The sequence below is a fragment of the Lytechinus variegatus genome, chromosome 16 (genome assembly GCF_018143015.1).
Source record: "Lytechinus variegatus isolate NC3 chromosome 16, Lvar_3.0, whole genome shotgun sequence".
NCBI lineage: Eukaryota > Metazoa > Echinodermata > Echinoidea > Temnopleuroida > Toxopneustidae > Lytechinus > Lytechinus variegatus.
This window is the reverse complement of record NC_054755.1, coordinates 27,620,033-27,635,183: the sequence shown is the minus strand read 5'-3', so window position 1 is coordinate 27,635,183 and position 15,151 is coordinate 27,620,033. Positions and strand designations below refer to the sequence as shown.

The window sequence follows — 15,151 nt, the reverse complement described above, 5'->3', positions numbered from 1 at the left end:
AGAGACAGAAAGGAAAAACAATACATTGACATTAAGAGAATAGAATCTTCCCATTTATAGCAGGAAGCAATCTAAATGTAAATCTAATAATAAATGGCAATTATTATATCCTTATTACTGCTGTATATAATATGCTCTACATGCATGTATGTACTGTATAAGCAGCAAAAGCGAAGTTATGACCTACATGTACATGAACGTATTCCAAGGGAACATTCTATGGAATAAAAGATGCATTGGCTCTCACCACGAACCAGATTTATATGCAAAGCATGTACTTGTATGGATATCATTAATTAGGTCATGAACAAGATCTTGCTAAATGTCTCTTGCATTGGCAATATATGCAAGATGGAAAGCCATATTAATTCTGAGTGATGATCATAATATAGTTTCACTTTCAGAAGCTTGCCAAGTATTGGCAAATTATGTGCCTTTGTTCTGTACATAGATGATTTAATGTGTGGCAAGAATGACTGCTTATATGACAGAACTTGACATAATTTTACTGTATGAAAAGTAGCAACTGCTATAAATGTTCAGTTATTTTAAACAAATATTGCAAGGCTGCCTACATGAACATGTATATCATGAATTTATTATCGCTATTAATGTTTGCCAAACAGATTTTGTTGCTGATCAATGTGAATGTATCTTTGATATTTACGGCGAGTCTGCCTAGCAGAAGAGTTTTACTTTTTTCTACTGATGCACACAGATGCAAGGGTATTCTTTTCAAAAATCAAAGCTGCCAATCCTTAAAACATATTTTCTTTTTTTAGTCTTTATTCGTTCTGCATCTTTCATCTTTATTCTCTTTTTTAAAAAATCCATAATAACTTCCGAGTCATAGTCCTAATTTAAGGACTGAAAGGGAATACTCCCCTAAGGTCTAATGCTTTGATTACGTTATTTCCTTGTTCAAAATCAAATGTACATGTATGATGAATTTCTTATGTATGTATAATGTAAATCAACTAAACTTACAGATACATACATGTAGTTGACCAAATGGTAGCATCTTGGTACGACTTTGGGGCTCTGTCGCTAGAAATCTCAGGAACAAATGAATACCGAGTACTGGAAATTGATGATTAAAGCAAAGCTGGTATGTTTTGTTAATTAGCATAAATATCATAGGTGACTAAATAAAGTAATAATATGTACAGAGCCATTTTATAGAGCAGTCAATAAGCAAGGAAGGAGGTTGCACTTTAAGACACAGAGCTTTTAATATAGAATTGGGGATGTTGCAAGAAAATATAGTTGCAAATTTACAAGTGGTAGAACAATTTTAACTAAACAAAGCAATTTATAGTTGTTGATACAAGAATTAGACCTGGGTCTCGTTTCATAAAGACTTGTTACAGAAATTTCTGTGAGAATTTTTTAATCAACCAATCAAATTGCAGGATTTCAGTAGCTTTTAACTGTTATTGCAATTTTGTTATTATAACAAGCTCTATGAAACGGGACCCAGCAATCGATTTCAAATTTGCACTTGATTGCAAGACTTATGATTGGTTTTGGGTGTTGATATTTACTTGCATTCAAATGCAAGATTCTTGCAACACTCCGTTAGTCTGTTAAAGATAAATATGATCCCTGTTCCAAGAAAACTCCCCTAAGTTAATAGGGGAGTTTTCCATAGAAAGTCAATCTTCGGAAAGACTACATGTAGTATTTCTGGGAACAGTACCTTTTATAGAGAGCAGTGCTCTAGAGAAGATGTAAGATGGGCACTGTATCCAACTGGGGAAGGGGAGACAAATGCTATATCACAGAAGTGCGCATCCGGTGCAGATGATCTGACCAATGCTATGTGTTATACGACACAAATGGATATTTAAAAGGCAAGTCCACCCCAATAGAGAATTTATTTGAATAAAAGGAGAAAAATCCAACAAACATAACAGTGAAAATTTCATCAAAATCTGATGTAAAATAAGAAAGTTATATTTTTAATATGCATATCCTTGTCGGTATGCAAATGAGCAGACTGATGACGTCACCCACTCAATATTTCTTTTGTATTTTATTAAATGAAATATGAAAAATTATAATTTTCTCCTCATTGTCATGTGAAACAAAATTTTATTTCTCCCTGAATATGGAATTATCATTATTTCAACAGTTTATTGGTTAGTCAAGTTGGTCCTTATTGTCCAATCTGTACAAAAAAAATATTGTATAATTCAAATAATCAAAAACAGAAGAAATAGTGAGTGAAGGACATCATCGACTCTCATTTGCATAAAAAAAACACTGAGTTGTGCATATGACTGTTTTGGGAAAAACAAGCAAAACTTATAAGTGTCATAACTTTCTTATTTTACATCCAATTTAGATGAAATTTTCAGCGTTATGCTTGTTTGATATTTCTCTATCGATTCAAATCAACAATTTTCCGGGATGGACTTGACCTTTAACACTCCCCCCCCACCATGGGTATTGAACCAAATTTGCCCCTGTCACATGTTGCTAAGAAATGGTCAAGTGACTTAAGTCTGAGTTCAGACAACTCCAGCACTAACTTTCACGATTGGAAAAAACACAATTTTCACAATCAGGAGTTCAAAGCATAAATCAATGCTTTAAGAGAGTATTTAACATGGACTTCTGTATGAAAATGAATTTCAAGGCATTCTTTACCTTTTTTAAAAAACAAACACTCAAAACTCAAATATTTGGGAAATATAATGGGTTGCCCCCAATTGCACAGTGGGCATGATATTGATTTGATGAGTGCAGCGCAGAGAAGTGAATGAAGTGCAGATTACAAGTTGTTCATTGACTTTTATCTTAGTTTTATGGAAGTTTGTGTCTACATTCACTCTTTCATGTGTACCACAAACAAATCCATAATTTATGGAATACACAATACATGTATTAAAGCAATGTACAATGTCTTCAATGGCATAAATAATCCAGCAAGATAAATGACAAGTGATGAAAAGTGAATCAAGTGATTATCCACGCTCGTCAAGTCACGTGCAGGCCTTATGCGCGCAGGCTGCATGGAATGAATGGATAGTAGATACAACATCATGTTATGACCTGTATGTACAAATATATACTGCAGACATTGCAAGCTTGTTTTGTACATGTAGGATTGCAAAGAATTTAAATAAAATATTTATATACATTGCTATAAAATTTTCTACACAACCCTGTGAACAAAACTTCACAAAATTAGATGTGTCATAATGGATGAGAATTGTGTGTTTTCTTTCAACCCCCCCCCCCCAAAAACAAAAGGAAGGGACTGTCCCCATCATAGGGACAGTTGGTTGTATATGCCCTTTCTGATTACAAAAATTAAAATCTTTATCCCTGGGGAAACTTATTCAAAACACACAGCCAGCAAGTACATAAAGAGCAATTCTTTCACATAAGACCATTTATTACATTTCTATTTCAAAGTCCAATAGACTATTTTGGCAACATATTACAGATAACCTTGAATTCCGACTATGGAAATTAACCTGTTGAAGATCAAGCCTGCGATTCGCTGCATGCCTATGGAAAATATGCATATTGTAGCATCACTCTCCAGCTCTGGTTTTTAAAGGTAATGACATGACTGCAATGTGCGTACTTATGCACAATATATGCCATATGAAAAGCAGCCATATACGAAAGCGATGAAAAATCATAAAACGTTGACTTAAATACTGGATTTAGCATGACTGTCGTACAGAACAACTTTGATGAAAATGAATTTGCTAAAAATCTATATTTCCTGAAAATATATTTCTATAATTATCATAATCATGTAAAAATATAATGCTTCATGAACAGGTAACACAATAACACATAACTATATTTGACCTATTCAATACTTCAAATTTTCTTGGATGGAACGTTTTTGTGCCAACAAGAGGCATACATACTGTACGAGAAACTTTTTTGTTCATTCATTCAATAAATACATGTGAATTTTCAAAAACTACTTTCTTTAATTTTCAAAGTTCAAATAAAAGTAGTAAACTTAACACTGCATTTCTTGTCAAGGCAATCCATTTGAAGAAAATTGACAAAATTTTCAATATCATTTGTCAGTAGATTCATTCATTTCAGACAGACTCTCTATAAAATGAAAATGCAGTTGAGCAAAAGGAAGATAATATTTTTGATGCTATTAATTTGTGGACAAAAAGCTGATCAAATAATTCTTTCTAAAAGATATTCAAAATTCATTGAACTTATTTCTTTAAATTTGAAAATGACCTCAATTTACGAGTACAGTACAAACACAGTATTCTTACCTGCTTGCTCCACATCTTGAGTTTTATCAGCTCCTGATACAGTCTCTGAGGGCGGAGGATCAGTATTGGTCTCCATGGCAACTTCACCCGTCTGGGCATCGCCAGCTTCATCCGGAGGAGTAGGCATAACGGCTAGCTTCTCTCAGATTGGATCAGCTGTAGAGTATTAAAGGGTAATCAAGACCACATATGGAGGTTGAAGTTGAAACAAAATAATAGTAATAATCTGGGGTGGTTTTTTTTGCATGCATGTACCTACATAAAGCCCAACAGATTTATTATTTCCCCCTTATCATATTCCAAAAGACATACAAAGAATCATGCACTCCTCTAATCCCTAGGGAGTGTTCAAGCCAGTCCCAGGAGAGGCGAACACACTTCGGGACAAGCTACAACCACTTTCACATCCTACCTGGTAGCATAAAATAAGGTGGTGCTGCATCAGCCCGAGTTTGCTCAATCTCAAGATTTTTGCCCGATCGGCCCTCTTCGCGATTAACCTCAAGATTCAAGAAACCCCATCTCCACCATCGCAAGAAGAACAATTCCTGCTCGAGCAAGGCATCGATGCATTATGGTCTGATGCCGTGAATAAATAATCCTGAGTGCATCTGCACTTGCTAATTAGCAGGATAATCTGTAAAATAGCGCGCTATTTTGCAAATAATCCCAAGTTGACTTGGGACTGCAATCTCGAGATTAATCCTACGAACTAGCGCGATAATTACATCTCCATTACAAATAATATCAAGATTGTTCAGATCAAGACAATTTGCCGGATCAGAAATAGAGTGTGGGTGGATTAATGCCTTGCCAAAGGACGCAAGGCTGCGGTGGAATTAAAAAAAACCTATCCCAAGGCTCGACATTAGCGGTGGCCCGGGGCCACCAAAAATTCATCTCGGGCAACCATTATTGAAAAAATGTTAAGTTTTGGTGGCCCGAATCGGGCAACCAATAATTTTCAAAGTAGCGCAATTTTTCTCCCGATTTTGCATGCATTTATCATCTTCTACAGTTAAAATTGCAAGCCAATTCGTCATGCGCCTTTTTTGTTAATCTACACACAAATACACACACACAAAGATTGCATAGTCATGACAGTATGTAGGCCTACCGCTAGCATACAGTAACTACTATTCAGCCGGCCGTGCCGGCTGTCTGGCTGAGCTTTGCATGCATGAAACCAATGCAGCTAGCTGTGCACGAGCAGACTATTCAGACCCAGGGAGCTGCGATACGAAATGTTACTGCTAAGAAATCTTCCCCAGAGCTTTGGAAATCTACGTCAAAGTCACATTTTACACCAATGAAATGCCCTTCTACAGTCCATATTACTGAAACCTGATTAATTGCAAGCATTAAAAGGAGGAATTATGACCTCTCTTTTGACTCAAAAAGACCGATTTCCAAATGCATTAATACACATAAAACACATAGGTGAGTACATCACAGTCCCATTTGTGCATATGGTCATTTTCAAACGTGAGTGACACGACAATCGGAGAGGTTTAAGGGCTCATATCTTCAAACTTAAAGGTTATGAATCAATCATGACTACTATATTATATACAATGTAGGACTGGCATGGGCCACTACAAGTTTGATTTGAATTCAACAATTCGTTTAGTAGATATGATTAAAAAACAGTGCGTGAGTGACACGACAAATTTTGGACATGGGTTTCTGACCACTAACACATATGGTTGGATTCGTGCCCAAGTAGTTGTCATGGAGTACTGTGAGTACCAGTAAATGGACATAAATAGTGTACCTATCTAACACATATAGTCAAAATCAATCAAACCTTCTCTATGGAAAATGGTACCCTCCTATATACCGTGAGTGACACGACATCCAAAACGTGAGTGACACGACAAGTGCAAAATACAACATTTATCTCAACATTGAAAGTATTTTTTCATGATGTAGAAGAGTAAAATACCATTAACCAAAAAACAAGCTTAATTACATAATAACTGCTTTCTTTAAAGTTCATAATATGTCATCCTGATGTTTTATTCTTGGTTTATGGTCATGTTTGCCCATCAACTCACATTCCTTATACCATACCACATTGTCACACTAGGGCTTCTACCACTCTCCTCTTTAGAGGAGGAGGGGGCACTTGAAGGAGGTGTTATGAGGTCTTGGCATTGACATCAACTCAAACATTCTTTTTGTGGCCTGATATAATTCAAAACTTTAACTCTTTCTCCCTATCTGTATATGAAAGTTTACAGGTTTATACAATTCAGCATCCACAACGGATGGAATAATTTTTCCTTGTAAGGAGGTATTCTCAATAGTCACATCATCTGGCATGGTCTGGTAGCCAATGATGTCATGTATGACTCCTTTTTCTTGAAATATTGGATTAGAATATTATCCTCCTTTAATATTTTAGGCATTGTCCAAATAGGACATGGCAGTTTCAATGTCTTTTTTGGTACCAAACCACAATCACGTTGCTGCACACTTCAGATGGACTATCAGCAAATCCTTGAGAAACTTGGGAATTCAACTCAACAAGCATAGGTTTTCTCCTGAACACTGTTGTATGTGGACCCTCCCAAGGCAGTATATGTAGGCACTGTACCAAAATTCAGAGCTATGCTTTTAGCTGGAATCTTGTAAGCGCCTTTTCATTGCTAATTATTTGATCATATACCATACCACGGGAATCCAGGGAAAGCCACAAGGTGAAAGGCGCAGTCAGTACCTGATTCTTGCAGTCTGCTACTATTACATAACAACTACAAGTCATTAGCCTTTCCTTTTCTAAGCCCTTGGATGTCACACTAAAATCCAATTCAGCATCCCAATCAGGCTCCCTTTATACCTCAATAGCTTTTTCCCCTCGAGGTCCAGCTCTGTTCTTATCAGGGTACCCCCCCCAAAAAAAAAATTGATCTACTGGTACATGGCAACCCATCCAAAGTTGCTCAAATCAAAATGCGGTCTCGGGGTTGAGACTTGTTGGGACCTACATGAACATGCATCATTTTGTTGTAATGAATATGTGTAAATGCAAATCTGCTCTGAACACACATCGGCCCGCTTACGGTAGTTTGCTGTTTAGACCCTTCATGTAGTTAATCACTAGCGGTATGAATGGTGGCCTAACAAATAGTGATGTTGAACTTGGCATGTAGCTGCTTCAAGCAATATCCAAAATGTTCTGTCAAATCTCAGTACATTCTCACCTGAAATGTTTATGTTTTCTTGCAAATTTGTTTATTTCATGTCCTGGAATACAAGCTTTATGGCAAATGAAAAGGTTGATTTAATCAATCAGAAGGAAAAGAAAAATATTTTCTTTTCCGAATTTGAAAAAAAATGTTTGGTGTTCATGGTGATCTCTTATATCTCATGTAAACTACTTTACCACTAAAATCTCTGCAAGTTTCAAAAAAGGATCCCTGACTTTTCTCGCTATGAGTATAACAAAGAAATAACATTGCTCAAAAGAAAAGTGAACTTTCTGCTCATTTCTGTAAATGCAGACACAGAATGTTCGAGTAATACCTAGGTATGACTTGAACCATCACCAACCCTTTATGCATTGTAAATATGTCCATTGCTAAAGTATAGTGGTTTTTCTCTTGATACATTCATAATTTTGTGTTGATTATGTTGTTATATTCTTAATCACAGTACATTCACCAAAATATGAATTAGGATCCGAGTCTTCACACCAATGGAAAATTGTCAGGATTTTTTAAACCAAGGCAACCACGGAGAGGAGAGAAAATAGATGAACTCAATGTCAAATTTGATATTTCCATAAAAAGGAGTAAAATTCGGAAGATGGAGGAAATTATTAGCCTAAAATAGACCTAAATGATGTCAGGAACAACATTTTGACTGTATCCCTGGTAAAACGCTTCAAAAATTACTGGATGTCCTTTTTTACACACAATATAATACCGTGAGTGACACGACATTTCGTGAGTGACACGACATTGTGAGTGACACGACACAACTTTAACAGTTAATTTTAGCTTTACCTTAACACATTGGACCAAGTTACTTTATATACAATAAGGTACAGATAAACTGTATTTGCTCCAGTACTGGGATAAATTAATTTTCAGAATACACAGCTCTAGAAAACTTTTTGCATTTAAAACGTGAGTGACACGACAACCAGTTTTGAAAACTTCGAAACCCAATTTTTTTCAGAAAAACACTTCGCAGAATTTTTTTTTGGTGTTTAGGAGTTAGATACAATACACAGCTTGTATCTTGCCAACAAATGTGCTTCCAATACAAATTTTATATTGTGATAGGCAATATGTGAATTTTAATGCCAAAATCAACATTTTGTAACATTTAATTTCCCTTGCATAAAATTCGCTGTATCTCAAGACATAATTAATAATTTTATGTAAATGAAATGGAAAAATATACTTTAAGATGTCTAGTTTCGAAAAACATTGAAGCCTAATGATTTCTAGCAAGTTTTAATTTTCACCCCCACGTCCACTTTTGTTTGAAAATGACCATTTGTATGTATGTTGATATTTGGTTTATTTCGAAGCTGTTTATCTTTGAGCCAAAAATAAATAGGCCGCTCTTTCTTTCTTGTTTACAAATGACTTCTTAAACCACTCTTAAGGAAGTAAATACTTTGGGAAGGCATTTCATTGATATGACATGTGATTTTTTTCCATCATTTTGTCAAATATAGGGAAGGAATTTTCTCACTGTTTTTTCCAGATAACTTTTGCCATTTTATTTTTTTCTTTCATTTTTTCAGTGATTAAACCATTTATACCCCTTCCCATTGAAAATGCCTGATTAAAGAACATGTTTCTACTGAATAATAATAATTTTCCCCATTTTTTGATAATTTTGTTTTATTTATTTTTCTTAAATTTTCTTTTGTTTTTTCTCAAATTTTTTTTTTATGACCTGTTCTTTTGTTTTTTCTTTCTTCATCTTCTTTTATTTCACTTACCGTGTTCATATTTACAATTTTTTTTTCTTTTTTCAATATACTATTCTAAAAATTATTTTTGTTTATTTCCCCCTTTTACACATTGTTCTAATTCTGCAGCATGTGATTTTCTCCTGCTATAATATGCTGGAAAAGAGAAAATAAACTGGATTTGGGGCCTGCATAATCTAGGTTTTACAATAAAAAATCATTGTTTTGTAAATCTATCTGAGTTTGATACATGTATATGCACTATTTATTTACTTTACCATTATGAGTATGTGTCTATACGGAGATTAAAAATCTACACAACCTGGGAACAATACAATTCTTTTATTCTCTTTCAATCATTTCATATTTACAATGATAGAACAATATATATATTACCACAAAATAAGCAAAGTAAAATAACAGCAAGCACGATTTACATACACGATGTACAAAGAATAGTGGTACGTGTTAGTGATTGCAGAATATTTCAGTTTGTTTTATTCATTTTTAATTAATGTTTTTCTTTATATTTTTCGGGCCACCAAACCTTATTAGTGGGCCACCAAAAAAAATTATTTGAAGGTTTTGGTGGCCCGAACGGGCCACCACCAAAAAAAGTTAATGTGGAGCCTTGCGGCTATCCTCAGATTAGGTGAGAGTTAGAACCACGACACCATGGTTCTTCCAAAAACTCATTTTTAAAAGGGGTCAATCAAAGGTACATCTCCATATGTACACATACATGTACTCACCCATGACCAACAACCTCACAAATGCACCCCCCGGGGGAGCCACTTCCATTCACGAGTGGATACCATGCGCGACCATGGGGTCTCGAAAAGCACCCTAAACACGTAATTTCCATATTCTGAAAATGCACCCCTTAACAAGTATTGGCGTGTGAAACCCTACCCTTAACAAGTATTGCAAACAAAACGATACTCTTGGCAAATATTCATTGAAATGAACCCTAAACAAGTACAGGAATGTTTTATTGTTACGGGTCCTATTCGGTCGTCGGCTCTACCTTATTTGGTTTATAGTACGACCCCACCTTCTACACCTCGCGCAAATCGGACTCTAAACACGAAGTGTTGGGGCAAAAAGGACTTCCTTTATAAAACATTTTAATTTTGTTTTATCATCCCCGCAAATTCGACCCTAAACACGTAATTTTCCTAGCGAAATAGATACCCTTTTTTCATTATTTTTGTGTTTTTGACACCCTTATCACGTTACGTACGTAACATGCCCTATCGTGAAAAGGACATCCTTTTTACATGTTTTTTTGGTCGCGCATGCACTCGTCAATGTAAGTGGCCTTCCCGGGATGCACCCTAAAAGACATAATCTACATCCAATTAAAATGGTATTAACAGGGAGTTTCACTAATTCTGATACCTGTATTGCAGGGGGAAAAAATGTATTATGCAAATCCCCCCCCCCCCTCCCCCCGAATTCTCCAAATTATAGCCCTGGTCCCTAGATATTTAAAAAGAGCCTGAAAAAGTCCCCATACACTGCAAAAATAAAGCTTAATATGCAGTAGGTAATACAAATTATCCACCCCCCTCCCCCAAAAAAAAATAATAATAAAAAAATATGAGGCTAACCATACTAACCTCGCAATACGTGTGAGTGTCAATAAACAATCAATTGATAATCCATAGAATCAGAATGATTGAGAAAATGTTATCACTTGGCGTCTGCTCATGAATGGTCCCGAAAAAACAAACCTTCTTCTCAACTACATTGACGCATATTGGCTGTCTACAACTATAGACAATTTTCAATGCTTTTTGTAGCTGAAGGTGGCTTAGAATATTAGATAGAACAGAACTCAAGGCCGTTTCATAAGACCCCCACCGTCCACTCTCCCCATCCTCTACCCCGACCCCAACAATAAAAACATTCAATTTGAACTAGGAGTCTCATGTCCCTGTCAAACTTGTTAATTCTCACAGCAAGCTTACCCAAATTGTTAAATTCTTCTCTAAAGATTTCAAATTCAACTTCGCATTTCCCTTAGTACACGTAGTCTTTCAAAGTCGCCGCCACTCCACCCTAAAAATTAACTAGCCTCGGCCTGTCTACTTCAGCATACCACGAAGTAATGTTTTTCACGCCGCTGGCTCCGGCGAAAGTCATGGTGGAATACCGACGGCACTTAGGACTTTGCGGCATCTCGTTCAACAAAAATACCAAACGAAAACAATAATCTCTTTTGATGTCAGTAAGCCCAAATGTGTATCGAAAAAAATACTCACCGACACTGAGTGAATCTTGAATCCTATATTGTTTCCTGACGATGATTTTTATTATCTTTTTTAGGCTCTGAGTCCAACGCCCGTATCACTGCCACTGGATAGGTTTTGGAATCAGCATGCATCTGCAGCTAGCGCAGCGCAGTATACGACGAATGTGTAAAGTGAAGGATTGGCGCGCGATGTGCAGTGGTATAATAGTAGCAGAGTACGAGTGTATAGATGCTCGACGGGCACCTAAAATTTAGATGCCTGGATGCAGAGAGTTTTATCAATTCTCCCAATCAAAGTGATCAAATATATTTTGAGGTCAGAACTTCAGAAGCTCAACATTTCGACCCGGCCTTTTGATAACTATGATAGGACAACGTTGGAATTGCAGACATATGACATGCATAATTCGGTAAAAATTCCCCAGTGAAAAAAAATATCATGTAACTCCCTACACTTCAATCCAATGCAATTCGAACCAATCGCATTTATCCAGCTTTGGATAAACAGGTGATAAATTAAAACGAAACCGATAGGTGCTCGAAATATGATTGATTGATTGATTGATTGATTGATGGATGGATGGATGGATGGATGGATGATTGATTGATTGATTGATTTAATTCAGAGTTAATCAAGTATTTTCAATCTGTTAATGTAAGGTATGTGCAACAGTATCGGAGGCAGTTAGGGCAGTTTTTACCCCCCCCCCCCCAAAAAAAAAAAAAACATGATTTTGGGGGGCGAAAGAAAAAATGTGCCGTTTATATGATTAACTTTTTTTCGCCTCCGAGTTTGATTCTATTAAGCAGCATGCAGACAGTAAAGAGAAGATATAAAAGAGAAAAATCTAAAAAGCATAACACTGAAAATTTCATCAAAATCGGATGTAAAATAAGAAAGTTATGACATTTTCAAGTTTCGCTCAATTTCACAAAACACTTCTATTCACATCGTGGTCGGTATGCAAATGAGGAGACTGATGATGTCACCCACTCACTATTTCTTTTGTATTTTGTTATATGAAATATGAAATATTCTAATTTTCTCCTCATTGTCAAGTGAAACAATTCCTCCCTTAACATTTTTCTCTATTTCTTCAAATCAACATTTTTCTAGGGTGGACTTGAACTTTAATGCAATATATGCCACTTTGTTCTCTTCAAGTGAAAAAAGGGGTATATCTTTTGTGCAGGAGGGAATTTTCCGACAATCAAGTTTTCTTATATAGATAAACAAATACTAGTGAAGAATTGTCTGCAAAACTTTTGAAATTCAGTGTTGTAATTAGCTCTAGAACGACCACAAAAGCAACGTTTATTATTTTTAATTTTTCAGAACCGCCCATTTGACGTTTCTTCAAGTTCAGGCCCGTACATATATTAAAAAAAAAATCTTATCCAGCCAGTGTTATATCTGCATATGGCAGTGGGAACTTAATCGAATTCATCATTATGTTAATAAAATACTAGCAATTCTCTGATTCTTCTAACTTTTCGAGTTAAAATCTAAAATATTGTTTCAATTCCCCCGGCAATAATTGAAAATTAAATTTTGATTACCGTACGGTGCAATAACATTGAAGCAAGCTGGCGCACTTTAAAAACGAAGCAGTATCGATATCGCATTTCTCAAATATTACATCACTTTGAAGAAATGGCGTCTGCTGCTCTTCGTTCAGGGCGGAAAGTTCTCTGCAAATCGCCCTTAATTCGGCGGTTTTATTCTAAACCAGTTTTGTATGATCATGTAATAGATCGTCGGATTAGTAATCCAGCAAAGGTTCTGACAGAAAGTGACCTATGGGAGGATTACAATTCACTGAAAAGTTACTGCGAGGGTTATGGTAAGTCAGTTTGCAGTGCCAACAACTGCTCATGGCGCGGGAGAGCACAGGCGCAGGGCAGGACAGGGTACAGTACAGGCATGGCAAAACGACGAGAGCGACTCGCTGAGCGAGGCTTCGCCTTTAGTTATTAATTTTAAGAGCCGAACAGGTGCTAATGCACTTTCGTATCCAGTTCCTCATGTTTGTCTTCTGTTTATCTTTTAAGATAGCTACCATTTATTTTTTCTAGGCCGATCACCATTTTCTATTTTTAAAGTAAAATCATTGAATCATGGTTATTAATGGTATCCTTTCGATGCGATGGCCAGCCAAATTTTTTTTCTTTTTGGCTTTGCTACTGCTAGCTAGGCCTTGGTTATTAATTTCTAATAATATGCCATCCACGGGTGCATTACTGTCGCCATGTACAGGAAAATTGAAGGCATGGCGCATGCAAAATTGCAACAAACTCCCACAAATTTAATAAGAGGATATTAAACAGAGTCAAGTCATACGAAACTTACCAAACAATCTGCAGTCAATTCCTCCTAATGATAAATGATGAATATCCCTGAAAATGAAATAGCGTTGATTTTACTTCTCGTTGACAAAATATCTAGTGAGCTTGCGATTTCCCAAATTTTTTTTCCCAAAAGATTTATCTTCATATGAAAGACACTACAAGGGAAAGACTAGGCACAAAAACTATCTTACACGTAAATCAATGCAAAGCGTTACGCGAAGTCAGCAAAGTGTCCAATGTTTTTACTGAAGACTTTGGTGGAACGTCAATTGACAAGCGAATGGTAGGGGAGATCAGGGTTAGTTGGAACGCGGGTTAAGTTGAAACATTGTAATTTTCTTTAACGCCTGTAAAATAAATTGAAGCAAAACTGCCCTCAATTTATTGCTAGTAATAATACTACAGTGTTGTATCATTGATAGCAATAAATTGAGGGCAGTATTGCTGAACTTTCATTTTGTTATCAAGGGCAGAGGCTGGTTTGAGCATGGGGGGGGGTGGAACTCAAGTGGTATGGGTACGTTGCACATCCAAACTAAAGTTCGGAAAATCAGCTGTTGAAAGCAGAAGAAGAGTACCAAATTTTTGTTGTGCTTGCCAGTGTCGGAACTCCTCTGCCTCAGCAGGAGGGTGCATGTGCACCTCCCCCCCCCCCCCCCGAGCCCATGCTATGGGTTATACATGTATTAATTCCCTTTCAAATTGTTTCATTTTCTCATCCTATCCACTGCAGCTGCAAACCACACATTTAAAGTCGACCCAAAGACTGTATTTGCCAACAACGAAGTAAGCTTGGACGATATTGAGGTGTATGGTTTTGACTATGATTACACGCTGGCTTGTTACAACGATGCATTACATCATCTCATCTATAAACAGGCTCTTGACAATCTGATCCTGAAAAAAAAGGTATGTATGTCCACATCAGCCCCCCCCCCCATACATTCAAATCCCTCTGTGGCCTAGCGGCCGTTAGCAAGGTGTTGATCTTTACATTGCTTCTCTCCACCCAGGTGTTAAAGGGGAAGTTCACCCTGACAAAAAGTTTATTGTAAAAATAGTAGAAAAAATGATAAAAAATACTGCTGAAGGTTCGAGAAAAATTAATCAAAGAATTAAAAAATTATTAGAATTTCAATTACTTAATTTGTGACGTCATATGCGAGCCGCATTCCTACATAGCGAATGGTAAAAATCAATTAAATGTCATTTTCTCAGAAAATTGAAAATGGTTTTCACTGTACCTTTTGTATATCAATAGACAAATCATTTCACACCCGATCAAAAATTAAGTCATCAGGAACCATACAAAGTTGGAAATTCATGAATTTTATATTACACAAC

At 36.2% G+C, this 15,151-nt stretch overlaps 2 protein-coding genes across 2 annotated transcripts in view; one reads left to right on the top strand and one right to left on the bottom strand.

Moving 5' to 3' along the window:
* The window catches only part of LOC121429528, a 56,779-nt gene extending 45,232 nt beyond the window's left edge, over window positions 1-11,547 (bottom strand). The window contains exons 1-2 of the mRNA XM_041626587.1: window positions 11,469-11,547; window positions 4,269-4,424 (exon numbers count right to left, since the gene is read on the bottom strand). Coding sequence (XP_041482521.1) covers window positions 4,269-4,395 — 127 coding nt within the window. The 5' untranslated portion in view covers window positions 4,396-4,424; window positions 11,469-11,547. The remainder of the gene's footprint in view (window positions 1-4,268; window positions 4,425-11,468) is intronic.
* Window positions 11,548-13,097: 1,550 nt separating this feature from the next.
* Window positions 13,098-15,151, top strand: part of LOC121430107 (5'-nucleotidase domain-containing protein 3-like) — a 32,843-nt gene continuing 30,789 nt past the window's right edge. Inside the window, exons 1-2 of the mRNA XM_041627382.1 lie at window positions 13,098-13,302; window positions 14,541-14,716. Coding sequence (XP_041483316.1) covers window positions 13,113-13,302; window positions 14,541-14,716 — 366 coding nt within the window. The 5' untranslated portion in view covers window positions 13,098-13,112. The remainder of the gene's footprint in view (window positions 13,303-14,540; window positions 14,717-15,151) is intronic.